Source organism: Brachyistius frenatus, unplaced genomic scaffold (assembly GCF_029030835.1).
Source record: "Brachyistius frenatus isolate BFR_SWC_R1_liver_20210118 unplaced genomic scaffold, ASM2903083v1 Contig_117, whole genome shotgun sequence".
Classification (NCBI taxonomy): Eukaryota; Metazoa; Chordata; class Actinopteri; family Embiotocidae; genus Brachyistius; species Brachyistius frenatus.
The window spans coordinates 475,638-502,666 of NW_027210716.1; the positions used below are offsets into that span (position 1 = coordinate 475,638).

A 27,029-nucleotide genomic window follows, 5' to 3' on the forward strand; every position below is an offset into this window, starting at 1 on the left:
CCTCCGCAATCCTTTTGTGAATATGAAATACCAAAACTCTGTACCGCTGTCTTGAATAACTTTAACATGAACAATTAAGTAGTAAAAACAATTTTATCTTATAACTGTAACAAGCATGCTTACCAAACTGCATTTCTTCTTTCCCAGTTTTTCACCCTTTGACCTCTTCGTCCTGTTCTTGTTTAGAGTTGGGCAGCTCTCATCCATGGTGGTGCATTACTGACATCTGCAGGAGTGAGTATACTCCTACAGTGTCAGATTTTCCCAGCTCATGTTGACTCTGATCTTTTTCATTTTTCCATCCTGTCCTTTTTTTCCCCTTATGTAAAATTTTCCTGCAGTAACGTGTTCTAGTGTTTCTGGTATCTGTCCTTTTCTCTTTGACCTCGGCTGTAATGAAAACTGCCACAAACAACCCTACAGTTGAATTTACCTGTTTGTTTTGTTTTTTTTGGTTCAATTCGTGTGGAGCTGCAAGCAGATCTGGCACGGTTAGGGCTGCAAACGCCGTTTTCATGACAAGCCAAAAACACCGAGTCTTTTATTTTGGAAGGAAAGAGGAAGCGGAAGCGGGACTGGCTCTGTAAAACCTCCACCAATAGCATACCTGCTTGGTAAAATATGAAAATGGCGGCTCTCTGTAGTGAGTTTGGGGACCTGGCACAAATAAAGAAACAACTAATATCGGTGATCTCGCTTTGTAAAGAACGAGGACTTTTACACAGCGCGAAGTGGTGAGACCGACAGGGATTCATGTTCCTCTGAATGCCCGTCTTTTATCTGTGTTGGCTCAATAATGAACTAAAGTCAAGCATTAACGCCAAGTTACCTGTTAGCCACGTTAGCTCTGCTCATTACAAGTCTCATTTTGACTCCAAATTAAAACCTTGGATATCTGTTAACTCAATGCATTACTTCTATGACAGGTTATATTTATCCTGAACGTATTCATTACATTAATACGCAGTTCGTAAGGTGTGTAATATTGTTAATTGCTGTCGATCAGCAAATATAAACTGGACAATATTTCTGTGCTGTTTGTTTGATGAAAGAAGAAAAGAAGAAGAAAAACAAAAATCCCACTTTACTGTAATAAGTGTCAGTGTCACAGTTATGTCACGTGATTCCTGTGTTTACATTTTAGGGCTTCTGAATTGGCATTTGCTTTGGACCCTCTTCCCAAAGATGAATTACCCCCATCAGCTCCTTTTACAGAGGTTTGTACGCTGTCAGCTTCTTCCAGCTCTTCATTGAAGCTGTATGATGTTTTGAATTGAGTGAAATAGTGACACCTATTAATTTATGTTGTTGTTGTTTTTATTTTTTTTATGGCTGTGTCACGTGAAAGTATGTTATACATCATACCAACGGGCTCCAGCCGGTCCCACTGACTCTAACTTTAATCAGGTTTATCTGTCAAAAGGACAATCATTTCCTGAAAAAGCTGGTAACTGTCGTTTTTAGTCAAAGTTACTCAAATAGAAATGAATGAGTTTTTGTTGGGGACCTACTTTTTTCAGTCAGAAAATTGGTGCGCGAGCAAATCTTTACAGGATGTTGTATTATCTCCTAAAAAATAAACTACAACGCCCATGTTCATTGTGATGTAGTAACTAGTCAGTTAATACAATGAAAGTGGCTTTATAATTATCTTTCTTTTTTTTTTTCCAGTGATCCCATGACTCAATAAAGATGATTCAGATGACTTATTTTTCATTGTCTGTCCCAAATACAGGAAGATGCACAAGATCTGGATGCACTCACACTGGCCAAATCATACTTTGACTTGAAAGAGTATGACCGCGCTGCTTACTTTCTGAAAGGCTGCCGCAGTCAGAAGGCTTATTTCCTCTATATGTATTCTCGTTATCTGGTAAGATTCTGTAGATGTTGGGCTTGGCCAACATCATTTGATCCTTTCATTTAATTCATGACACTATTCATTCACGATTATTTTTATGAGTGAAACATTTTGAAAAGTGTCCTTGTTCATCTTTAGTCAGGCGAGAAGAAGAAGGATGACGAGACCGTGGACAGCCTGGGTGAGGACTTGTCTGTTTGGAGCAATAAAAGAGAACCGAGAGGATGTTTTCAGCCTTTATCGCTGAACGTTTTGTATTTTTCTGTGTGGCTTCAGGTCCTCTGGAGAAGGGTCAGGTGCGCAATGAAGCTTTGCGAGAACTAAGGGTTGAACTCAGTAAGAAGCACACGGCAGGAGAGTTGGACGGCTTCACCCTCTATCTGTAAAAGCTTTCCCTCCAAAATATATAATCCTTTGTGACATTATGCAGCGGAGTAGGGTGGATCTCTCATCCACTGCGTCTTATTTGTGTGTGAAAACACAGGTACGGTGTGGTTCTACGGAAGCTGGATCTGTTGAAGGAGGCCGTGGACGTGTTTGTGGAGGCAATTCATGCACTTCCTCTTCACTGGGGAGCGTGGCTGGAGCTCAGTAACCTTGTCACCAATATTGAAATGGTAAAAACCCTGTACTTACATGTATCTCGCATGCATGTGTATCCCAGAGGATTATTGGTGCTCATGAATGCGAATTATGATAGTTATTGTATTTCTGGAATGGCTTATGTTTTATCACTTTTAAACGTAACTCTACGGGATTTTAAGATGTTTGTCATTTAGTTGGTCAAATGCCCGATCTCTAGACGTGAATGAAAGTGAAATACATCCTCCTTTGGCCCACGCTACATCTTTCTAACAAGTGTCATGAAAATTGGGTCAATCCTTTTTCCGTAATTTAGCGGACAAACAAACTGCACTGAAAACATAACCTTCTTGGTGAAGGTAGAAATAAACATCTTCATATTTGGTCACTGTCGAGCCTGAAGTGATTCGATCCATCTCTTCCTCTGTCCCCTCAGCTAAAGTCACTGTCCCTGCCAGACTGCTGGATTAAAGACTTCTTCATGGCCCACATGTACACAGAGATGCAGATGATCAAAGAAGCGTTGCAAAAATACCAGAACCTCATCGAAGCCGGCTTCTCTAAGAGCACCTACATCATCTCACAAATCGCTGTGGCCTACCACAACATAAGAGGTTCATTTTCTACTTTTTTCAAATGGGCTTCTGAATGTCTGAAAAATGTTAAGTGAGCAGATTAAAGTCTCACGGCACTCATTTATTTCAGATATTGACCAAGCTTTGGCTCTGTTCAATGAGTTGAGGGACCAGGATCCGTATCGCATCGACAACATGGATACATTTTCTAATCTCCTATATGTCAAAGTAAGTTCACCACCTGTAATGTGACACCGCCGAAGATCTAAAGCATACGAGCCGACACACAACAGGGATGAAGACGGGGTTATTTTTCGTAGACCAATTTCTGAATTATGTGAAGAGTTCACAGGTTGTCAGCAGAGGACTGAAGTAAAAACTAATGTAGAAAAGAGTTGACATTTTATGGAAATAACATTACAAAAGCCAGTACTGAATGCATTTTTGATTGTGTTGCTGATGGAAACACTTTCTGCTACAGAGCATGAAACCTGAGTTGAGCTACTTGGCTCACAACCTGGTGGAGATCGACAAGTACCGAGTGGAGACGTGCTGTGTTATCGGTAAGCATTGAGCCAATCAGATCAAACGCCGCTGTTTATAACAACACAGTGTTTCCTGCCGTTTTTAAATCGGAGGTCAGTGATTAGTTGAAAACATTTCATCCAGAAGCGGTAATATTATTTCAATAATTGATTGTTTTAACTGTTAAAATATAGAATATTTAGAGCTTCACCACTGCTTCTACATTAGACTGTTCATATTTTCTCTATTTTAAAAGAAAATGAATGAATAAATACAATTTCATCATTGTGCTTTTGTTGTCCTGCTAATGAGTTTGAAATCTGAAAATACCTGATGCTCATATATATATATATTTTTTTTTTAAATTTTATTAATCCACATGTAAATCTAAATGATTAATTCAAAACAAAACGGACGTTGAATTTAAATTAAGCCTGTCATCCGTGTCTTCTATCAGCTTTTTGTCCTCTTTACTGAGGGCCAGAGTCTTGAGATGTCACGGCAAAACCCAATCTTTCTTGCATATTTGCCAATTAGTAATTTGTCTCATCCACAGGTAACTATTACAGCTTACGCTCTCAGCATGAGAAAGCAGCTCTCTACTTCCAACGAGCCCTCAAACTGAACCCTCGCTGTCTCGGTGCCTGGACCCTCATGGGCCACGAGTACATGGAAATGAAGAACACTTCCGCCGCCATCCAGGCCTACAGGTCAGACCGCATGAATACTGAATAACATGTTTTTTTTTTTATTTTTATTTGCAGAGATTCAAACCAGCTGTAATGGTATTGTGAACATTGCTTTCCTGTTTTTCAATCAGGCACGCCATTGAAGTGAACAAGCGTGACTACCGTGCCTGGTACGGTCTGGGTCAGACATACGAGATCCTCAAGATGCCCTTTTACTGTTTGTACTATTATCGAAAGGCTCACCAGCTCAGGTTTGGACTTTGACCTATAAAAGACATTTTATGTCGGCGTTTTAGAGAATGAAAATGATTTGGAAACTAAATGTGTTAAAATATGTCATGGTTATTTATTTTTTATTTTTTTCTAGACCCAATGACTCACGCATGTTGGTTGCACTGGGTGAAAGCTACGAAAAACTGTCACAGCAAGTCGAAGCCAAGAAGGTACACGCCTGGTTTCTGTCCTAAATTCATTGAGGTTTCCAGCTCCATTTTGTATTATATCATGACATCTTTTTTTGTGTGCAGTGTTACTGGAGGGCGTACTCTGTCGGGGATGTAGAAAAGATGGCTCTACTTAAACTGGCAAAGTAAGTGTTTATCACTTCATCCTTAAGTTGAACAACTGAAGAAAACCTTTAAAAAAAAAACAACAACACATGGGATGTTTCCAGTTGATGCTCTGAATGAATGAAGCTCACAAAGAATATCCACCAAGAAAGGCTTAAAGTGAATTGTTTGCCTTTGACAGGCTCCATGAACAGCTGAATGAGTCGGATGATGCGGCACAGTGCTACATGCTTTACATTCAAGACATTTTCTCTTGTGGGGTAAGCAATTTAAAGGGAACAGATTTTTTTTTTTTTTACATCTCTGTCCTCGCAGTGAAAAGCTGTATTTCCTGATTTGGCCTTTAGTCATATTAATTAAGTGAAATCTTAACTCTATACTATTATACTTCACCCTTTCAACTTTGTTGCAGACTAAATTTGTTATGCTTGGTGTGACCGAGCCCAACTGGGCTGATCACATGAATGTCGACGCGACATATTATCAATCATAAATAGGTGTCCTGCTCACATACTGTATGCCATCAATTGCATTTGAATGGAAGAAATCTATTTTTATTTTATTTTTTACTGCGACCTCGTCCTGTCAGGAACAACTGGAGCACGCCGAGGTGAGCACAGCCCTTCGGTACCTGGGTCAGTACTATTTCAAGAACAAGCTCTACGATGAGGCGTCACTCTGCGCTCAGCGCTGTTGCGACTACAATGATGTAAGTGTTCCCTGCGTGATCCGAGCACCCTGTTCTCATTACCGCAGGAGAGTCGGCAGTAGTACTAACTGATGTTCACTCTGTAGGCGCGCGAAGAAGGAAAGGCTCTGTTGCGGCAGATCTCGCAGGTCAGAGATCAGATCGAAACGCCATCAGCTGATCTGTTCGCTCCGCTCTCAAACAACAACACTCCAGTGAGGAGGGTGTCTCCTCTGAACCTCATCTCCTTCACACCCTGACGTTCACTCTCCATTTCACTGGCCTTAAGATGGACAATTTATGTATCCAGTGACATGAGACCGCTCTGGAGGAGGGAGGGGACAGGCGGACATCACCTAAAGACAGTGTTTGAAAGGATTTACATGAAAATAAATTGCATTTATTTGTAAAGTTTGCAATCTGGATCATTTACGTCCACAATAGGACAAGTTCCATTGAAAATGTGAAAGCTATCAAAGCTCTTGCAATAAATGTTGGTAGCAGTCAGTCTAATTTGCATGCTGCAGTCCAGCATTAGATTTGACAAATTTCAGTGAACCAACAATTTTTTTTTAAATAAAGTTTTTAATACACATGCAGTTTTTGTATAGCTCAATCCTCGATCAATAGTGTAAAAAAAAAAAAAAAAGCACTAATAAACATGCTTAAACTCAAAGAGGGGACACCTTGACCACACACACACACACACCCACAACATATAGAACACAAACACGTTTTGACTTGCAGTCACAAGCCGTGCCTCATCAAGACAAGGCTGAATATATGTAAATAGTTGAAATAAAGCATATAAGCCTTGCGAAGAGTGTCTTTGCATTTTTTTTTTTTTTTATCCCACGTACAGGACACGAACAAACTACAGTAAATAAAATATATTTGACAGTAGTTTTAAAAAGTGTACTTCAACTACTCTAAGAAATGTTTTCAGAGATTTTATGAACAGCAGAGGCACAGAAGGTTGATTTTTTTTACACACACATGCACTATTGTAGTCTTTAAGCTGCTCGAAGCTTTACTGCAACTCTTAAAGCATGAATTGTTTTACTGGCATGGATAACAACTGTATTTGGCATAGCAGTGGGTTAACTGCATAAAACGGTATAAAAAAATACTATAAAGTTACCGGCATATATAATTGTTGTTTTTGCATAATATCAGAAGGTACCTCCTAAAGGGCTCAGAACTTCCCCCTGAGATGACGAGGGGTGAGCACAGGGCTGGGAGGTGGAGACTGCTGGCGAGACCGCAGGATCCTGGAGTAGGGGGTGAGCTTTGCTTCCTCGGCAGCCCCCATGTTGTATTTACGTGTCGGGGTGCATGTCGGGAACAGAGACTGGAAAAAGGGCCGTTTTTGAGGGGGACGGTTTTCAGTGTCACTCGGTGTGGTGGCCCCACAGCCCCGCTTATTGCAGGACCCCGGTGTGGTGGAGGCGGCGGCGAAGCCTGAGGGGAGCAGCTGGGAGTGGGCGGCCTGCATCTGGGTCACGGTCTCCGTTTTGTACCTCAAGTCAGCTTTGACCAGCATCAGGCCATTCTGGAGCTCCATCAGGATGTGTTCCTGAGAAGAAGTCAGTCGAGAGGGTTAGACAAGACCACAGCGAGAGGGGGTGGGTGGGTGGATAAAGAGGAGAGGGGCGGGGTTACGTCACAGAAAGTGAGGCAAAATTCAACTGCTGAACATGCAGTCATCACCTGGTGCAGAGGTTAGGACTAGATTTAGTTTAAAAGCTGGCTGTGCATGGAGAATGTTAGAAAGAGAGTAAAGGGAGAGAAAAAGAGTATTTTTAAAAATGAGAATTGCACGTATAACAGATGATTCTTTAAAAATACAAATAATTACAGCTTCTCAACATAGCACCACAATCAGCATCAAAACAAAAAGAGATATAATTACTTTTCATCTGAGCTGCTGTTACTTTATGTGTGGAAACGATTGCTTTAAATCATGGATTCCACCGAGCACATCTGTCACGTCGCACCTGCGACACCGGTTTGTTCCGGCCTCCGTGTCGCTTCGTACTCCATCAGGAGTGCTTCAGAAGCAAAGCATTTTGTCGACTTCCTGATTTAGTCATTTTTCCTTGATCGTTGTGGCTCTAATGTAGGAAACTAGGCTACGCTCTTAAGTTTCTTTTTTTTGTCTATTTTGTCTGGATTTTCCTACTTTGTTGCTCGGTAACTTACAGGCAAAGTTTGCCGTGTTTCAGCTAAAAAGAAAATTCATCTTCATAATTATTTCATAACTATATTTCACATACAGTTCCTGTTAACAAAAGAAGAACACATTTCTGGTCCGACCTAAAGGACCTGGGGTAGATTGACAGGGTTCTCTATGCTGTTCTTGTTTGTGGCGTCCTGCCCAGATGATCTACTTTGTGCAGCTTCTGCCAAAAATAGACTACATGCCTATTATTAGCAGAGCAGAGCTGCAGCACCTCTGGTGAAATTACAAGCTTTGTCTTGAACAGCCATGATCAGCTATGGTGGCTGTGTGGAAACTGGAAGGTGACACAGCCGGCTCCGGTGGAATCCAGCCTTTATTTGAATGTTTGTAGATGTCAAATTTCAGAACAGCAGTGCAAGCACCCTTTTCAGTGATTTTAGAGAAAGGCTCAGTTTACAAATGATTATAATTTCCATATTATCATACAATGCATATATGAGGTTGTACCTGTTTGGCTAGTGTCTTGTATGCATCTGTTACTGTGTGGCGCAGCCGTTCCGCTCCCGTGTTGCGACAGCAGGCTCTTTCACCAGACTTCAAGCCCATACCTAGACGCTGCAAATCCAGGCGCAGCTGACGCAGGTTCTGTAGAAAAAGAGTGAGAATTTTAGTCTCCCCCAGGGTGAAGAGGCTCACATGCAGTTATGGTGAAACAGTTACTGACCCGTTGACCTTCCTCCAGCTTGTGATCAGCAGCACTGGTGTGGGAGCCGTTAGTACCCCGCACTTCTACCTGCATCTTCAACTTCATCAGCTCTGCACAGAAAAGCAGAACAAGGCAGTCAACTACTGTTAAAAATCCTCACAGTAACACACAACCAGAGCAAACGTCCAGTCAGACTACCTTGAGTTTTGGTGAGCAGCTCAGCGCGGCACTGGTCGAGTTCAGCGCGCATTCTGCCGAGTTCATTCTGAGAAGTGAGGCGCTGAGAACGTCGAGGGGCCATGGTGTCTTCCTGCGGAGCCGTCATGGGGGCCGCTTCACCTTGCTTCTTTTTTCCCTCAAGGGCAGCAGACAAAGCTTCAATATCCTCATCGCGCTCCTAAGAAAAAAGGATCAAAAGATACTTGGTGAAAATTCATAGAATATAAATTCTATTAAAACCGCAAGCGGGCCCTCGCGTGTGCGTCCGCTGGGGAGCCACATGCGGCCGCGGAGTTTACCACGCCTGTTACATGTGCAAAGTTATGTGAGGTTTGGATCACCCCTTGACCCTAAACATCCACTTCTTGGTGTCACTGCAAAACATCAAACTTTGCTGCATTGCCATGGCAACGCCCTTTGACAAAAACACAAGGGCTTCTTAATATATCATCATCAATGTTTTAAGGCTATTCTGACACGATGTGATGTCGATGTGATCAACCACTTCACAGAAGGACACGGGTTTGACTTCACTCTCCACTTTCAAGGCCATCCTCAATTCCATGTTTTCCATTTTCTCTTTCAGGTACGCCTTTTTCACACTTTCTGCCTTATAGACAAGTTCCTCATTTACACTTTTGGCCTCTTCAGCAATTCTTTCGAACATTTTCAGCTCTGCCATTAATGACTGGATCCTTTGTTCCTGTTTTTTGATGGTACAGCTGCAATGACACTTTGGGACCTTCTCTGATTTGTGTTTGTAGTTGTTATTTCTTAACTATAATTTTTTTTTTTTTTTTCCAGCCTTTCTAACTTCAGATTACCTGTTCCATAAATGTACTCAACTTTTGGTGGAGGGTCCTTGACAGGCACTTCCTGTTTCATTGCCTCTTCCAGCTCAACCTTAACGTTGTCACATTTTTCCTTTTCTTTAAGCATATCATCATGTTTGGCCTTGTAATTTTTTGCTTTGGATTCCTCAAGGTCTTTTTCTTTTTTACATTTCTCCAACTCCTGTTCTAGCAAAAGTATTTTCTTCGTTAACTCTTCCCTCTGCCCGCCTGGTCATGTCTAGCTCTCTGTTCTTGTCTTTCAATTAAACACATTGCTTTTGATGGTCGAACAACTGGTTGATTTTCATTTCGCTGCGTTTTATATCATTAATAACTTCTCATTCTAAAGGTGTTAAGATTACACAAAATTTCAGGACGGTCTGTCAAATTATGTAGTCGGAGTTCGATAAAGTGTAACATGCCGAAATTCACCACTTAATTCAAAATGGTTGACTTCCTGTTGAGTTGAGGTCATCGTGGCAGGAGACTGTTTTGTAGACTTGGGTATGATACACATGTCCACCGAGTTTTGTGCATGTAGATGAAAGTACCTACGGGGCTGGACTTTCGGGGGCGCTAGCAGGTCATTTGGCTACACCATGCGCGAAACCACTAAAATACGTAATTTTTCGCCAGTGTGCCAAGATTCATGAGTTTTTTTTAGTACGTTAAAGCTGCCAAAAAGGCAACTGTTGCAAGAGAAAAAGCAGAAAAAGAATAAGAATTCCTTGCATTATAATTGGGCCTTCGCACCACTCGGTGCTCGGGCTCCAATTACAATGTGGATACTGACAGCATTTGGGATAGGTCTTCTTTTTTTTTTAACTTAACTCTAGACCTCTGGGACAGACAGTGCCTAAAGTATCACACTCTGCTGATCACTGACTGACCTTCAGCTCCTGCATGTAGAACTTCTTCAGATTTTTCTGCAGGTTAGTGATCTTGTCTTCGTACCTCTCTTCGATCAGAGCCCTCTCAGTCTCCAAGGTCTGGCTACAGGGTGAGAAGACGTCACAATTTAGCATCTATATTCAGCATTTTATTTCAGCATAATCCAGCATTTTGTTATTTTAGTGAAAGGGGACCTTTTCTTTCTCCTTTGTTTTCATAAAGAACAGCCAAATGAATAAGAATAATATGATCGTCTCAAGTTACTATTAATAGACCAGTGCTAGTAAGTTCAATTATGAGGGCACTACTGCAGTTTTGTTTCAAAAGGTATCTTAAAAACTCGAAACTAGCAGTTTGATTTGAACTAAGCTCACCCACCTGAAATCATCTTGCATCCCAGAGATGATCTGCATCATCTCAGAGACGACCTGCTCTCTCACGTTTGCCTCAAGAACTTCTTTCTCTTCCCTCTGCCGCTGCAACTCTCTCTTCAAGACATCGATGGCCTGCAGCAAAGACTAAATAAAGCACAGTCTGTTGTTAGAACAATGAACTCATGCCACCTTTTGAATTCACTTTCAAATTCTTGTAAGAAAAAAAAGTGCTTTCAAACTTTTTACCTTTAAGTGTTTGTTTTTTTAATATTTTGTTATATAGTATATATATTTTGTAAAGTAAAGTAGTTATAAAAGTGTTTCTGGGGATGTCAACAGCAAATATTTAGCTTTCAAATACGAGACGGGGAACTTTACCACTGTATCTAACATGGTGATATCTCCATCTTCGACATCACTTTCATCCTCTTCCTCCTCCAACACGGTGCTTTCATTTCCATTCGCTGTCGGCTCACGGAGCAGAGACAGGATGTAGGCCACTCTGGTCTTTGTGGATGGGCCATGGACCAGCTGAAATGGTAGACGGCATATTTTATTTCTCTTTTCCCTCAATGTGGAACTAAACTAGCCACTTTTAAATGTAGTTAGATGTAGAAGAGTGTCTCCTACTTGGGTAGCAATGGCAGAGAATTTGAGGGCCTGGAGGTTCTCGTCATAGATGGAGGCACATGGATTGATGTTGACCACCATGCTGGAGGTTCCTCGCCCACAGAAGAAGCCCTGAAGGACCCGAGTCAGTTTACTGTCCCTGAAGGGCACCACTTGAGGAGGTCGTGACCTGAGGATTTATTAGAAAACTTACATGAATTCTCTTCTTGACAGAGCTTGGTACTCATCTTAGAATAAACAAATGATATTTTTTGGCTGTTTAACACATATAGTTGCTAGTTTATAGAAAGTGCTATCACTAAACTTGCTTGGATATGAAACAATATTGTAATTATTGCAGAAATTAGCATTAAAATAATTTAGAGAGGAACTGAGCATAAAAAGGTCATTCTTGACTTTGTAAAACAAAAAACCAGAGGATCTAGTTCATTTTTTTCTATTTGACTACATCATCACATCTAAATTTGAAGACGTACTTGTTGTTCTGGTTGAGCCTCAGTGCAGTAATACAGCGGCCCAGTGTCAAAAGGGAGGTGTTGATGTTGCTGGCCTCCTTCATCCTCTCTCCGTTCTGCTGCTCTTTACAGCGTTCAGAGCCAGCCAGGTCACACACAGTCAGTCTGCAAAGGAGACAGTCAAAGCCTTGTGTTGGTATTTTTACAAACTCAATTCAATTAAACAAAACCAAAGTTGACATTCAGAGTAGGTAACAATCAGAAGACTTACTCGCTGATGTGCATGGCCTGGCCTGAAACTGCCTCTGGGTGGACGTGCAGGACTCGGATGGAGAAGATGCTGTGGCTAAAAGAAGGTGCGAAATGAATGAGTAGAGACTTAGTAAGTGCGCTTCAAACAAATGTGTCAAAACAAATCAAACCAGGGTTTCTTTAAAGGCAATAGTTCAAGGAGCTCCTACCTGCGGCTGGAGTTCTGGTTGAGATGAGTGCTGGCGAAGCTTTGGTTACGACGTCCAGCCCGCAGAATCCTCCAGGCTTCCTCAGCACTGCGTACCTGGATCCAGGTGAGGTCTGATGGACCAAGCAGGAAGTTTCAAAGAATGATAATCTTGCAACAAGAAAATGTGTTTTATGTTCAACTGTGCGGATTTTGAAGGATCCATGTGAATATAATAACAAATCTAACCAAAGCAAACAGTGTTAAACCATCATGTTGCAATGGTTCTTCTAATATGGTTGTGATGTTGCACTCACACTTAAACAGATTGTAAAAAAGACTGCAGAAGTTCAGATAAAAAAATACAAAAAAGCAGTTTCTCATTTTTGAACATCATTTCCTGCTCAGTGAAGTGTAACACACCTCAGATGAGAGGCTGTATAATGGAGCTGCATGGGGTTCAAACTGATGTGAAACACAGCAATTGAACAGTTAAATGTAGTAGAAACATTGTGAGTGTGAATGCCTGAGAATTACCTTTCACATAGGGGTTGCCCAGCTTGTCGTCACTAAGCCGCAGCGTGACTCTTTTTTGGGGCCGCAGGGAAGGAGAAGCATCCAGCAGGTCGTACAGGAACTCATTGTAGATCTCGTAGAAGGACACCCAGATGGAAAACTGCACCCCTTCCTCCAGGTCGTCCCCTCCGCTGCGAGAAAGGCTGTCTGGCTCCAGACAAACACTGTCAGTGTCTGCAGAGAGAGGGGAAATCGATGAAGGACGTTTTCTTTAAAGCCAGTAATGATTTTAATGGAATAAAAGCAGGAATCTAAACTGAACCCTGCTATCATCACATTAAAAGTTACATAAGAGTATGAACACGGCTGTATGGATACTACAAATAGAATTTAATTTGTTGTGTTTGCACTAGTAAAAAAAAAAAAAAAAAAAAGCAACCATGTAGTCATTTTGCATGATAATGCACCATTCACTCATCATACTGCATCTAGCATTCTTCCTAACAACATGTGGTGTATTTAGCCAGGAGCTTATTAAATAGTTGGGTGTCTCCATTTAGAATATACGCTTCACTTCTCACCTTCAAGCTGGGTGGCAATGTTACTTGTAGAGGACAGACCTCCAATGCCACTGTCCCAGATCGTTGTGGTACCACTTCGACCAGAAGCCAGATTCTCATCCTGTAACACACAAGAAGAGTTTGTCAGTCCAGATATTTTTAATTCCTTTAAGACCTTCAAAACTAGTTTTTCTGTTTACCTCTTTGAGTAGAGAACTTCTGCGAATTTCTTCCACCCTGACCTCGCTGGGGTCCAGCTGCCTCACATCCTGATACATGACGGGCTTCAGGTCCAAGCTGCCATAGAGACGGCCCTGCAGTTTGCTGAACATAGACACTAAAGCTCGGGGCAATAGGCCTGCATCTCGACCACTGCCTGCGGGTCAGAGTTTCACATTTATGGTTTACATTTTAGGCTTCGAACGGCCTCTATAACATTAAATACTTGATCAACACACACACTTCACAAAGCTGCAAACAAACACGTCAATCAAATCCTTGCTGATGTGTCAAAGTGTCATCATGTATAAGAGAAAAATCTTACCCTGAATGGTGTAAGTCTTTCCAGAATTGGTGACACCATAAGTGTAGAGGAGCCTGTTTTCTCCTCGAAGCACATCTTTAACCATCATCTTCATTGTGTTCTCATAAAACTGCTGCTGTGTCGTCTCCGGACCAAAAATCTATAAAAGATGAGTAACGAAAAAACATTTTTACGAGGTTCCATGTTTTGAAATTAGAAATTGCTGCAACGTTATCTTCATTTCTTATTGTCACTGATTCTATAAACACACATCCTCCCATATATACCAGCAATATTTCCAGTGCCATTAAAAAAAACTACTTTTTTGAGGTGTTATTTACCTCATTCTGCCAACACCAGAATTTGTTTTTTTTTTCATCTTAAAGTCCAACATGTTTTCAGGCTGGCAGGTACTTATGTTTAAGTACAGCAGGTGAACAAATGACCTTCATACCTTGGAGAAACTGAACTTGTGAATGCTCTGGGTGATGCCCCTCTCTGCTGTCCTCATGTTCTGAGAGTCCTTTGGAGCTTTGAGCAGTAGAGTTCCATCATCTTGCACAGCCACGCAATCCTAAAAGGAAAGTGAACCTTCAGCACCAGAGTACCGGTGTAGTAAACGCAATAAATGCTCACATCTAGAAAAGAAAACACCCACTGGAAAGGCTGATGGTTTTAATGTTGGCTTCACTGTCTTACCTGTTCTTCTCCCCTGCCTCTCTCCAGGTCAGTAAGTTGCCGGATGCGCAGAAACACCTTCACTCGCTCAGTGGTCCCTTCCTCACAGCTTCCAGGTTTCACCAATGCTTTCTACAAGCATTCGGGAAAAAAAATGTAATCTGCTGATGTTGACATGGAAGAATTTAGAGATCTATCAAACCACTTGCCAGCCAATAAATGGGAGGTAGAAGACAACACAACACTGGTTTGCATTGAACATGTTTTGTTACACCTTACCGATGTGTTATGAGGAACCTCACTGTGTATAATGAAAACGGCACAGGATACATTGCAACACAAAAAGTGCACACTCCCTTTGACTCTCACCGGGGCAGAAACCGATGGCCGGGTGTCCAGGCCGGGGGAAATAACGGAGATCTCTGGTAGACGTGGTCTGGACGGACCTCCGTGTTCTGCTGCCGTAGACTCAAATACGCCCATTTCCTCATCCTCATCGGAGGGGCATCCAGGAGATAACAAAGACAGCGCCATGCTTACCTGTTAGAGAGAAGACAAGTCCTCATGAGTATGCGGTGACTATAAGTACGTAGTATTCACAAACATATTTCAAACGTGGCTGAGACAGAGAAAATGCATGTAGAGACCTTTAAATGTCACTTTGCATAATGAACTCAACATGGGAAAGTATAAAGACATTACATTTTAGAGCGTCAGAGTTTTGGGGTCTGACACTTGGCAGCAGTGCAGGTTTGGGGAGTTGCCCAGCTGATCGCACAGGTACATAATAGCGCCACTCCCGTTTGAATGGTGATCCGGCACAACAAGAGTTAAAGGTGCCAGGAAGACAAGTAGAAACCGGTTCAGCCACACATAATCCACCTTCCCATTAAAGGTTTTACCATACAAAATCTTGCGAAAGACAAAACTATAAGAAAGCACGAAAAATACAAGATGTTGATTGGACCTGCTGCAACAGGCGCATTGGTGCAGAGGAACTACTTTATCGAGATCAATAACACGAGGGAACTATACACACGTTTCTATTTGCACTACGCTTCTCCGGTGTTTAGTTTCTGTTGCAGAAATGACACTTTTATAAATGAGTAGACAGTACGCCGTCACAATTTTATTAACCTATTGATTTTTCAGTATTAAATAATGACTTGTGTTGAGTTGAGGGACGTTAAACCTGAAACGCGACGCTGGCAGTTTGTGCAAAGTGCTTCACAGTTTAAGAGAAATTCACTCCCATGTTGATGTTGAACTTGGCTAACTGGATAAAAAATATATATATATATATATTCGTTTAGTGAACATGTGTTACAGGTTTGTATCATTGAAATATCGGATGACCTACCTCAAACAAAGGTGAATTCAACTCGCCTCGAGTGTCGAAGTGCGATGCGCGCCTGGTTTCCGCTAAGTGTTGTCGGTAGATCACCGAAACCAAAGTCCTTCACTAAACTCGACCGGTGCGACCGTGTATGTCCCGGAACAATCCCAGTTACCTGTAACTGAACCAATGCGTCTCGGTTTTGAAACGCTGCGTTCAGTTTTTGAACAATGCGCTTTTCCCCAAGAGCGAGTCGCCGATTGGTTAAGGTTCACAGCTGTCTGCCCTCTGATTGGCTAACACGGTCTCACAGGGTGCGCTGTGTAAACTGTGCCTACTTTAACAAGGACGGCTTTCATGCGTTCCGTCACGTCACGTGTTGTAAATATTTTCTTCATAAAAGTATCAGAGTATAGAACCACAGACAGACAGAAAGAAAGAAAGAAAATGTAAAATAACTATTTTAACTGTGTCCCATGTACGCCTACAGGAAAAGCAGGGAACTTAAACATATACACTGCTCCAAAAAATAAAGGGAACACTTAAACAACACAATGTAACTCCAAGTCAATCACACTTCTGGGAAATCAACCTGTCCAGTTAGGACGCAACACTGATTGTGAATCAATTTCACCTGCTGTTGTGCAAATGGAACAGACAACAGGTGGAAATGAGAGACAATTAACAAGACAACCCCTATAAAGGAACGGTTCTGCAGGTGGTGACCACAGACCATTTCTCTGTCCTTGTCCTTTCGGGCTGATTTTTGGTCACTTTTGCATTTTGCCAGTGTCCTCACCATTAGAGGTAGCATGAGGCGGTGTCTACAACCCACAGAAGTTGCTCAGGTAGTGCAGCTCATCCAGGATGGCACATCAACACACGCTGTGGCAAGAAGGTTTACTGTCTGTCAGCACAGTGTCAAGAGCACGGAGGAGATACCAGGAGATAGGCCGGGAGACGTGGAGGGGGCCGTAGGAGGACAACAACCCAGCAGCAGGACCGTTATCTGCTCCTTTGTGCGAGGAGGAACAGGAGGAGCACTGCCAGAGCCTACAAAATGACCTCCAGCAGGCCACTAATGTGCATGTTTCTGCTCAAACTGTCATAAACAGACTCCATCCAGAATCCAATCCAGCACATCTGGGACATCATGTCTCGTTCCATCCACCGACGCCACGTCGCACCACAGGCTGTCCAGGAGTGGACTGATGCTTTGATCCAGGTCTGGGAGGAGATCCCTCAGGAGAACATCCGTGGTCTCATCAGGAGCATGCCCAGGCGTTGTAGGGAGTGATACAGGCACGTGGAGGCCACACACACTACTGAGCCTCATTTTGACTTGTCTTGAGGAATTTCCACAGAAGTTGGATCAGCCTGTGATCTGATTTTTCTACTTTTATTTTGATTCTGAATCCAGACCTCCGTGGGATAATGATTTTGATTCCCATTGATCATTCTTATGTTATTTTGTTCTCAACACATTCCACTATGTAATGAATAAAGATTTTCAACTGGAATATTTCATTCATTGAGATCTAGGTTGTGTTGTTTAAGTGTTCCCTTTATTTTTTTTGAGCAGTGTGTAATGTTTTGACCAATTGTCATATATTGATTATGGAATATTTAATTACAACATCCATATTTATTTAACTCAAGATGTTGAATTATGTCTTTTGGAACTCAGACCAAGTCCTGACTATATGAGCTACTTAAAAAGTTATTTACCACCAAACATTGCTCTTTGAAAAATCTTAAACAGCCTGGACTGGGATGTGTCGGCATCTCAAACTAAACAGTTAAATGACAGCAGAAAATTGCATGGGTGCTGTTAGCATGATTTATCTATACAATTACAGTCCACTGCAACATTTTGATTGAAAAAGTCAGAGATTGTGATTAAGAGCTTTTTTATCTTTGTGAATTCATAAAACAAATACTTTTGTGAGTCATGCACATTGATCAAAGTTTATTGAAATTAGAACATTCGGCTTTGAACATTTTTTCACTAAATCCACCATGTCACATTATTTACCCATTAAAATCATGTCCAGGTTCAATGTTTGGCTCCATAGTGGTGGTGATGTTTTGAACACTGACTTGATCGGGTGAATTCCCGAGCCTTTCCTTCTGCACACTGTGCTGAACACCATAACCAAAGTAGATGGCTAGACCTGTTTGAAATAAAAAGTTACCCATGGTCATATGGATATGGTCATATTATTAGATGCTTTTGCACATTTAATAGAAATTTGAATTTTGCAGTGATATTCTTCCCATACCTACTATCATCCACAATGCATAGCGGACCCAGGTGTCTGATCCGAGTTGAACCATAAGATAGATATTGACAAAGGTGCTAAAAACAGGAAGCAATGGCACAAAAGGAACCTGTGGACATGAAAGAGTAGACACCTCACGACAATCAAAATCAAAGCATAGAAAAAATATTCAACTTCCATGTTAAGGACTTTATAGCTGCACAATACTGGATAATATATATATCAATATATATATATATATATATCCATAAAATAAAAGTAAAAGCAAATGTATATATATATAGTGAATAATTTGTTAATATTATGTACAATGCACTTAAGATGCATGTATCATACCATGAAAGCAGCTTCGATTGTGCTCTGCGGTTGTCGCCATATGACCACGGTAACAAAGACCAGCGTCAGTGTGATCACAAAGGCACAAAGTACACTCCACCACTGAAGGGCCTTTAGGAATTCCATAGTCCTTGTTATGAAGGCGCTTAGGATGGCAATCGTAAAGACTGTGAAGAATTAATAATGTAAGTTCCAATAATCATTAAGAATGACATCTGTATACATCCTAATATTGAAGGATGATGTGAAGAAGATAACTTACCCATGGAAACAGTTAAAAAAGTAACATTGTTTGATGTCCGCATGGTGGGTTGGGACGGAGGACTTAACATTCCACTAACTGTAAAGGGTTCTGCTTTGCTTAAACTTGAGCCCTCACCGGGGCCAGGTTCGTACCTGTAAAAGTGTGGACATAAATAAATATATCCAAGCACTGGATTCATATAATATTTATTCCTATTGATAGAGCTGTGACTTAAATAGCGTGTTTCCTGGTTTATATTCAGTTCCAACACACATTAGGCCAATGTTATCTGATTTCGTGATCTTTTGTAATTATCCACCATATATTAAAGTGAAAAAAACATGGCTTCTTAATGTGGAAACTGTTCTTTTTCAGCAAGCTGTTCTAATATGAATTTATCAAAGTGTATGACTACCTCATTAACCAACATTTGGATGATCGCACAAAGAAAATTTCCCTTTTGCTATATAATCTCCACAACTTTAAATCATGTCCTAATTGTTCTTTCAGGCATTGTTGCTCATGTAAAAACCAGTCCGGGGTTCTTAAAACTTTCCGGCCACTATTCAATTTCATACACCAAGGTCCATTTGGAACTGTACACAACACAGACAGTTTATGATAACGTATAAATACTATCAGGCACTATTTTGATGTGCTTCATAAGACAAGTAATACATGCCTTTTTAACGGAAAATATTACCAGACATACTAGAATCTAAAGCTAAGGTAACAGATGGGGGAATAAGTGCTGAGATACACATAAACAACAGCATTTTCCTTTTTGTTCACAATTTTACACACAGGTGCTTCATAGCCCTGCCAGATTTTTCTATAGCCATCATCTATGTTTGTTTTATCCTGAACAAGGTCACAGCCTGCCCCAGCTGACTTTGTGTGAAGGTGGGGTTTTCTATAACACTAGCACCATTCAAAAAGATTAGCTTTTTCACAAACAATACATAATAACTATTGAGAATGGATTGATAATGTCATAGGTACATAATTTATGATGATTCATACCTTAATATTAGAATACATATGGCAACTAGTGTGTAGGAAAAGAGAGTTCCAATGGACATCATGTCAACCAGCGCCTTCAGGTCTAAAAATAATGCCATGATAGCTGCGAAAACATAATTTACATAAACTTTCATTACTTTCTCTACCAATCATTTCAATGAATAACATTTATTCAGTGGGGATGTTGACACTGTTGTTAAAGTCCCAAGTAAAAAATAGTATGCTCTCCAGTAATTCTGCATCAATTATCATTTCAATATAATGCGTGTTGGCAGCCTTAATTCTGATATGGAGTGACATAAAACAGAACCAAAATAGGAACCAAATAAATCATGCTTACAAAATTCAGTTTAAAGACATTATTATCACTTTTAGTCATAGTTTTACCTGCTACAGCCCCTGCAACCATTGTAGCTATGACAGGATTTTGTCTGTCGCTCATTTTACTGAGAGGGCTGAAGAGCAGTCCATCCCTAGCCATGGCAAAGAGAACACGGGGCATCGGGAACATGGATCCCAGTAGGCTGCAGGGAAAAGCGTGAATAACTAATCAATAACCATTTAGTTATACATATTTACATCTGTTTTAATCTGTAGCAGTGATTCCAATGATTTTATGGATGGTACTAATCAGATTAAAATACAAATGAGCCATTCCAGAAATTTAAAATTAAAGTAAATCAAAGTACAATGAACTAATTCTGTTCTGATTGGCAGACTTGAATTGGGTTTGTACATGGCACACTATGTTTCATACCTTGTTGACAGCGCACAGAGGGATCCCATAGCCACTACATACTTTGCAGCGTCCCAACCGATGTACATGAAGGCCATAGGAAGCGGGCTCTGAATGTTGAGCAAATAGTATGGCATCATAAGAGTCAGGGCAGCAGACACACCAAAATAAGCCATGAAGCAGATGAGGAGGGACGCCACTATCCCGATAGGGATCGACTTCTGAGGATTCTGTACTTCTTCTCCTAAAGAAAAAAACATTTTATTGTAGTGCAGTGTGTTTCATAGTTTACTGCTCCCATGGGTAATCTTTTAGTCTTTCATTGTACAGGACACTGTAAATCATTAACGAATGTTTAAAAGGTATTTGTCTATGTGGAGATATGTTTGTCTTGATATTTATTATTGGTATGAACACAATCAGAAGTGAATCTGATCTTTTTTTTTTCACTCACCTTCTGCAAAGGGTCATTATCACTGGCTCTGACTCATGCAACAAGAAAATTGTCTTGCTCACCTGTTGTCGCAATGCAGTCAAATCCAACAAACGCATAAAAGCAAGTGGCTGCTCCGGCTAATGTTCCCTCAAAACCAAAAGGAAAAAATCCCCCTTTGCCATATTTGCTGGTTTCATTCAAAGATGTAAAGTTTCTGTACAAATAACACATGTTGTTGTTTTGGTCAGTCAAGCAGCTTTAATAATATAAATACAACCAAAAAAAAGAAAATAAATAGTCCATACTCATACCCATTTGGGAAAGTAGCTTTATCGATGTACCAGTTGTTAATGTCCCCCTTTATGAAGCCAGTGAAGATAACAAATATCAACACTATGACGTTAAGTACTGTGAAAACCTTATTTATAATGACCGACTCTTTAGCACCAAATGCAAGAACCCCTAGAAAAAAAATACACAGAAAACATAAAGTTAAGCATGGCTGTGGAAAATCATGTCAAGTATGGAAAAATATTCAGTATTCATGGAAAATATATTCAAAAGTTTGAAAGATCATCACTTATTGTGTTTCATTCCTTCATTTTTAAAACATAAATTATACTAATACAATCGCTTACATTTTGTAAAAGGTAATAGAGGTTTAGATTTAGATTGTAAAACTTGCCTGCCAAGAGCATTATGAGGCCAGCTGCAAAGAAGTCTGGGTAGGAAGCCAATCCAGGTAAAGCCATCGGAACCAGTTTGCCCAGAAAGGTGGCAATGCCATTTCCAATGAGATCATCAAAGGTGCCACTCCATGCTTTGGCAACACTTGAAGCCCCTTAAAAACACAAAGGGATACAACAGGTTTACCTACATTTTAGGTAAACAGTGAGGTCAGTGATGTTACAAGCAAACATAAAAACTGTAAACAAAATGACAAATGATAATATTTCCCAACCAGTCTCTTTATTCTAGGCTTACACAGTTTACACAGAAACCTGACGTATTTACAAAGACCTTCCAAGATTACATCACCCATCACATCCAGTGCATGCATTCAGTGGAGAATTATTGTTACCTATGACATAAGACAGCAACAGGTTCCAGCCAGTGATAAAAGCCCATATCTCCCCCACAGTCACATAGGTGTAGAGATAGGCAGAGCCAGTTTTGGGAACACGAGCTCCAAATTCAGCATAACAGAGTCCTGCAAAGATGGAGGCCGTGGCTGCTATCAGGAAGCAGATTACGATACTCGGCCCGGCCACAGCTCTGGCCACTTCTCCTGACAGCACGTACACGCCAGCTCCCAGCGTGCTGCCAACCCCAAGAGCCACCAGGTCGATGGTGGTCAGGCACCGCCGAAAGGCGGACACCTCGCATTCAGGCTCCAGAGGCTTCCTACGCGTCAGGGTCTGCAGGTACTGCAGCATCTTTGCTCCAGACATCTATCAATCAAGACATTTTGTGTTAAATCAGAGGATTGTTTAAGGCAAAGCCACACAAAAATGCAAAGTTGAAAACAAGTTGACACAAAAATGAGGTACAGTGTATAAACCTTTTCACATCAAGTTTCACTATAAAAATAACTAGAGACAAAAACCTTTTCAAATCAAAGGAAGAAAAATTCTTAATACAAAGTCTATAATGTTGATAATAGTTCCAAGAAGAGTCCAATGTCCCCATTTGAAACATTAAACACAAATCAATAGTTTATTATCTTAATCTTTTTTAATTTACTTATGAGTTTATTTCATTAATATCATTATTCATCATAAATTATTCCTGTTGCAAAGTTTTGTTGCTGCACATATTCCCACATAATTTTAAACAAAAAATACTGTTGAAGAATGTAAGCAACAATTTTTCGTTATATTTGTCAGGCTTTTTTTTTTTTATTCTTGTGATAATTTCATACGTCATAGGCTATTTACTGTAATGGACCCTTGTGAATGATCAGAAAGAAATTAAAACTGATTGGAGCTGTATGTATATTATATATATAGATATATACTGTACCGTATGTATATATATATATATATATATATATATATATATATATATATATATGTTGACTGTGTTTATTGGTTTGTTGTATATAATATATATAGATATTTAATTTACTGTATATATACTGTATGTACTGTGCATTTTATATTTATATTTTTTATTTTATTGCTTTTCTATTATATTATTCTATTCTATTATTATTTTATTCTATTGTTTCTATTATTGCTCCTGTATGTATGCTGCTGTGGCGAAAAAATTTCCCCTCGGGGATTAATAAAGTATATACCTACCTACCTACCTACCTACCTATTACAATACATTTATTATTTTACTGTATTGTTTGTCATTAGTCCGATAATTATATTTATTTATTTATATTTTACTTTAAAATGACAGATATCTGTTGGAAAAATTACTCAGAGGCTTGGTTCAAAATCAAACATATCAGACATTTATTCTTGCAAGAAGGAGCAAATACATGCACCCTCAAAGAGAGGTGTCCAGCATTGCTCCCAGATCTCCTCTGTAGGGCAGCTTTTATACAGTGTGACAAACAGTTGACAGTCACCCCCATTCCCTTTGTATCTGCTTTCGTATGGTAATACTGAGTTGGTTGTAGGTCACAAGATAAGGACACAGGGGAGTCGTCAATTGGATGCGGAAAGTAAAACAATAAAAGGAATCGCTTGCAAATAAGACAGAAAACGAAAGAGACTTTTCAGAGCCTGTTGACAAGAGACTTTCCGGAGCCACAATGCAAACAAGAGGAAGAGACAAATCTTTTTTTCCATCAATATCAAGGTTAAATATGAGCTGAACAAACTTACTACACAAACTAAATAAACTGAGATCACATCAGTATAGTGTTTAGGTATTATTTTAAGAAAGACATCATTACCTTTTCAGTTGAATACGGCAGAATATGTGTCTGTGTTTTGACCTATCCAAGTCCACAGTGTGTGGACAAATCCATTCACTGTGAACTCTTCACAGCCTGACATTTTTTACACATTATGTTACATTTCAGACTCATGTGCCATTTCTGAAAAAGACAGGATCAGAATGATTTGTCTGAGGACACGATTGACGTGTCAAGTGATAAAATTCAGTTCCTAAAGCAGAAAGACGTTGATTAAACACTCAATTTAGCTGTTTCTTCATTTACATGGATAGATGGCACAAGAGATGTTGTTGTATACATCAAGTTCATCTTTTATTGTTTTTCCAGCATTTTGGAAGTTTTCCTGAAATTATTGGTCATCTCTAACATCTCTATGAATTTTCATAATGTATTCAATGAACACGTTCTTATTTGTAACTAATATATTTTTTAAAACAACAAAACTGAACGGTGCACATTCACTGTTACTTAATTTACACTGAACACTCAGAAACCTATTGAGACCTGAGTAAAAGATCACTGTCACTAAATGATACAAAAAAGTTGTGCAGCGTTGCCATAAAATGTGACTCTGAATCTCCTGCTGATTAAACAGCAAACTGAGGTCTGCATGTTACCATGTTACACTCCACATTTTCTTTGTGTTTTTTTCTTTTGGTTGGAAAAACCTTCTGCAGCCATCAAGAAGGTAGGTAGGTAGGTAGGTAGGTATATACTTTATTAATCCCCGAGGGGAAATTTTTTTCGCCACAGCAGCATACATACAGGAGCAATAATAGAAACAATAGAATAAAATAATAATAGAATAGAATAATATAATAGAAAAGCAATAAAATAAAAAATATAAATATAAAATATAAAATGCACAGTACATACAGTATATATACAGTACATTAAATATCTATATATATTATATACAACAAACCAATAAACACAGTCAACATATATATACATACGGTACAGTATATATCTATATATATAATATACATATAATATACAAGCAACCAAGAAACACAGTCAACAGTGTTTTTGTACTGTGATGGATTTTGCCAGAGGTGAGTTATTGTAAAGTCTTATGGCAGTGGGCAGGAATGATCTCCTGTATCTGTCCTTGAATTGACTGGAAGAAACTTTAAAAGAATTTTTGAGCAGACTTGTTTTCCTGAACTTCTGTCTTTGGGCCTGATGTCTGGTGGACACAGTGTTGGGACATGCAAAGGTGAGTCAACATGTTGTAAACTGAAATTGTTTTCACTGGAGACACCTGCTCAGCAACAAATTGAAGACTTGGTCATCAGAGCATAAAGAGTCAGCTAATTATTTGAGCAACATAATGGTGCAATCCTCTGATTCTAGGTGTTCCTGGCATCACGCTGCAGCTAAATTAAAAGTAAAACAGAAACCTGCCCGGAAATCTGATCACATGCAGAAGTACCAAGGACAACAGGATTTCTCTAATTAAGATTTGTGGGCACCAATAGAACAGAATGTTCGTGCTATCATTTTTTCAACATAGTTATGTTGCACTGTGGAATAAAATGTTAGATGCATTTGAAACATTTTTTTTCCCTTTCTTTGAAAAAACTTATTGAAGTACCTTTTCTATACCTACAGTGTGGAGAATTTGCTATGGAGAGGAAATGACTATCATTTGAAAAATTACATCAACAAAATCCAGATATACAACTTAAAATACAAATTCATGAATGGTTGTAAAGACAATGATAACCCTCACAATCTGCCTCTGTTATCTCATTTTAGTTGTTGACTGAAAGTACTTCACATGATTGTACATCTGTTGTGCTGTGGCAAAATACTATAGAATTGCTCATTAAAGTAACCTTCCCAACTCTTTCTCTGCTGCTTTAGGTTGTGATTACTTTAGTTGAGGAGGAACGAACTGTGAGTAGACTTCATTAGGCTGAAGGAAATGGACAATCCCTCTCTCTGTTAATGATTCATCTACAGAAAGTGGTTGAGCTAGCAGCATTGTCCAGTGAATTCATTCGGCACCCAGGATATTTTGGAAAAAGTGTAGCTGCGGATGAACTGTTTCTGCTGGATTTAAGTGTTCACTCAGGAGTCCAGGCGGTAAGTTTTAATTTTGTGGTATGTTACACATTTGATGTTTTAATTAGAAAATTTAAAAAGGATGTAATAATTGTATGTAATGTAGCCGTAATTACTTTGTGATTAAGATTATCTGTAATTTAAACCAGAGGAAAACACAATACTCAGTTATTTTGCTGATTTCACTTTACGAGAAAACATCTGTATCTTTAATCTTTTAAACACAAAAAAAAAGTCCCCTTGCGGGATCAATAAAGTATAGCCATCAATTTATCTGACAGGAAAGCATTAACTTCATTTTTTATGCTTTTATTTTAGATTTACAAAGATGAGAAAAATACTGACTGTGAACAATAGATAATAATATGACAATTTTAAGACTATTTTCCTAAATGTAATGAAAATCCCATACTTCTCGTGGCACGCAGTGGCTCTTAGGGGTGTTAGTCACTTCATTATCACAACTCTGCCCCAGCATTTTTCCAGCAGTATTACCCAGATGCAGCAGGGCTGCTATGGCTTTTCTCCATGGCGACTGGGTTCACTGGCCACAGCATGAGACTGAGCGTTTGCAGGAAGGAGGGTCATTAGAGTGTGACTTCGCTCTCGGCTCATGTAAATCCTGCGTCTATTTCGGTTCAAATGGATTTGTCAGGCAGCACGATGACCCTGTTTAGTGAGGTGTTAAATCTTAAAATTAATCTATTCTAAGAAATATTACAAAAGAAGTCAACTCATTAAAGCAACCAAAACTGTTAAAAACGTACATAACTGAGTGGTCCTACTAGAGCTGTAAATAACAGCCTCAGGTCATGTTGGCTTCTAACACCTTTCGGGCCCTGTTTAAACAGGAAAGTGAGCTCAGTGATTGTTTATTAGATGGTATCACAAACGGCCTCAGCACAGTCGTATATCTTGTTGAGCTATTGGGAAAATGACAAGCATTTCCCCAGTGTTGATTATTCTTATCTTACATATCTACTGTCAAACAAACATGATTTCCTCAATTTTTCCAACAGAATGACACTCTCATCTGTGCAAACATGAAAAACACAAAGCAGCGCAGTCTGCAGATTGATGGGAGAAGATAAAACTGAAAAGTTTCTTCATCCTGGGAAGTTATAGTGGACAATCACACCCATTGGAAAGAAAAGAAG

General features: G+C 39.8%; 3 protein-coding genes across 3 annotated transcripts; 1 reads left to right on the forward strand and 2 right to left on the reverse strand.

The window, feature by feature from the left end:
• The first annotated feature begins 621 nt into the window (after positions 1 to 621).
• cdc23 (CDC23 (cell division cycle 23, yeast, homolog)) lies at positions 622 to 6,405 on the forward strand. Its single transcript, XM_069713305.1, has 16 exons — positions 622 to 734; positions 1,145 to 1,217; positions 1,736 to 1,873; positions 2,000 to 2,042; positions 2,138 to 2,243; positions 2,346 to 2,478; positions 2,880 to 3,057; positions 3,149 to 3,246; positions 3,500 to 3,581; positions 4,100 to 4,253; positions 4,364 to 4,483; positions 4,600 to 4,675; positions 4,760 to 4,821; positions 4,983 to 5,061; positions 5,391 to 5,510; positions 5,597 to 6,405. Exons 1-16 carry the CDS (start codon positions 622 to 624, stop codon positions 5,747 to 5,749), a joined length of 1,728 nt encoding a protein of 575 aa, XP_069569406.1. The 3' UTR covers positions 5,750 to 6,405.
• Positions 6,406 to 6,553: 148 nt separating this feature from the next.
• Positions 6,554 to 15,977, reverse strand: kif20a (kinesin family member 20A). Its single transcript, XM_069713304.1, has 19 exons — positions 15,856 to 15,977; positions 14,865 to 15,035; positions 14,517 to 14,627; positions 14,272 to 14,391; positions 13,839 to 13,977; positions 13,495 to 13,670; positions 13,316 to 13,415; positions 12,756 to 12,968; positions 12,241 to 12,352; positions 12,051 to 12,125; positions 11,801 to 11,944; positions 11,325 to 11,493; positions 11,073 to 11,225; positions 10,699 to 10,838; positions 10,320 to 10,422; positions 8,576 to 8,774; positions 8,396 to 8,487; positions 8,179 to 8,316; positions 6,554 to 7,065 (listed from the first exon to the last, which is right to left on the reverse strand). Exons 2-19 carry the CDS (start codon positions 15,027 to 15,029, stop codon positions 6,685 to 6,687), a joined length of 2,730 nt encoding a protein of 909 aa, XP_069569405.1. The 5' UTR covers positions 15,030 to 15,035; positions 15,856 to 15,977; the 3' UTR covers positions 6,554 to 6,684.
• A 3,723-nt stretch (positions 15,978 to 19,700) lies between these two features.
• On the reverse strand, positions 19,701 to 22,339 carry LOC138629534 (cationic amino acid transporter 2). Its single transcript, XM_069713293.1, has 7 exons — positions 21,970 to 22,339; positions 21,574 to 21,729; positions 21,200 to 21,350; positions 20,969 to 21,075; positions 20,474 to 20,696; positions 20,104 to 20,240; positions 19,701 to 19,819 (listed from the first exon to the last, which is right to left on the reverse strand). Exons 1-7 carry the CDS (start codon positions 22,337 to 22,339, stop codon positions 19,701 to 19,703), a joined length of 1,263 nt encoding a protein of 420 aa, XP_069569394.1.
• Positions 22,340 to 27,029: the final 4,690 nt, after the last annotated feature.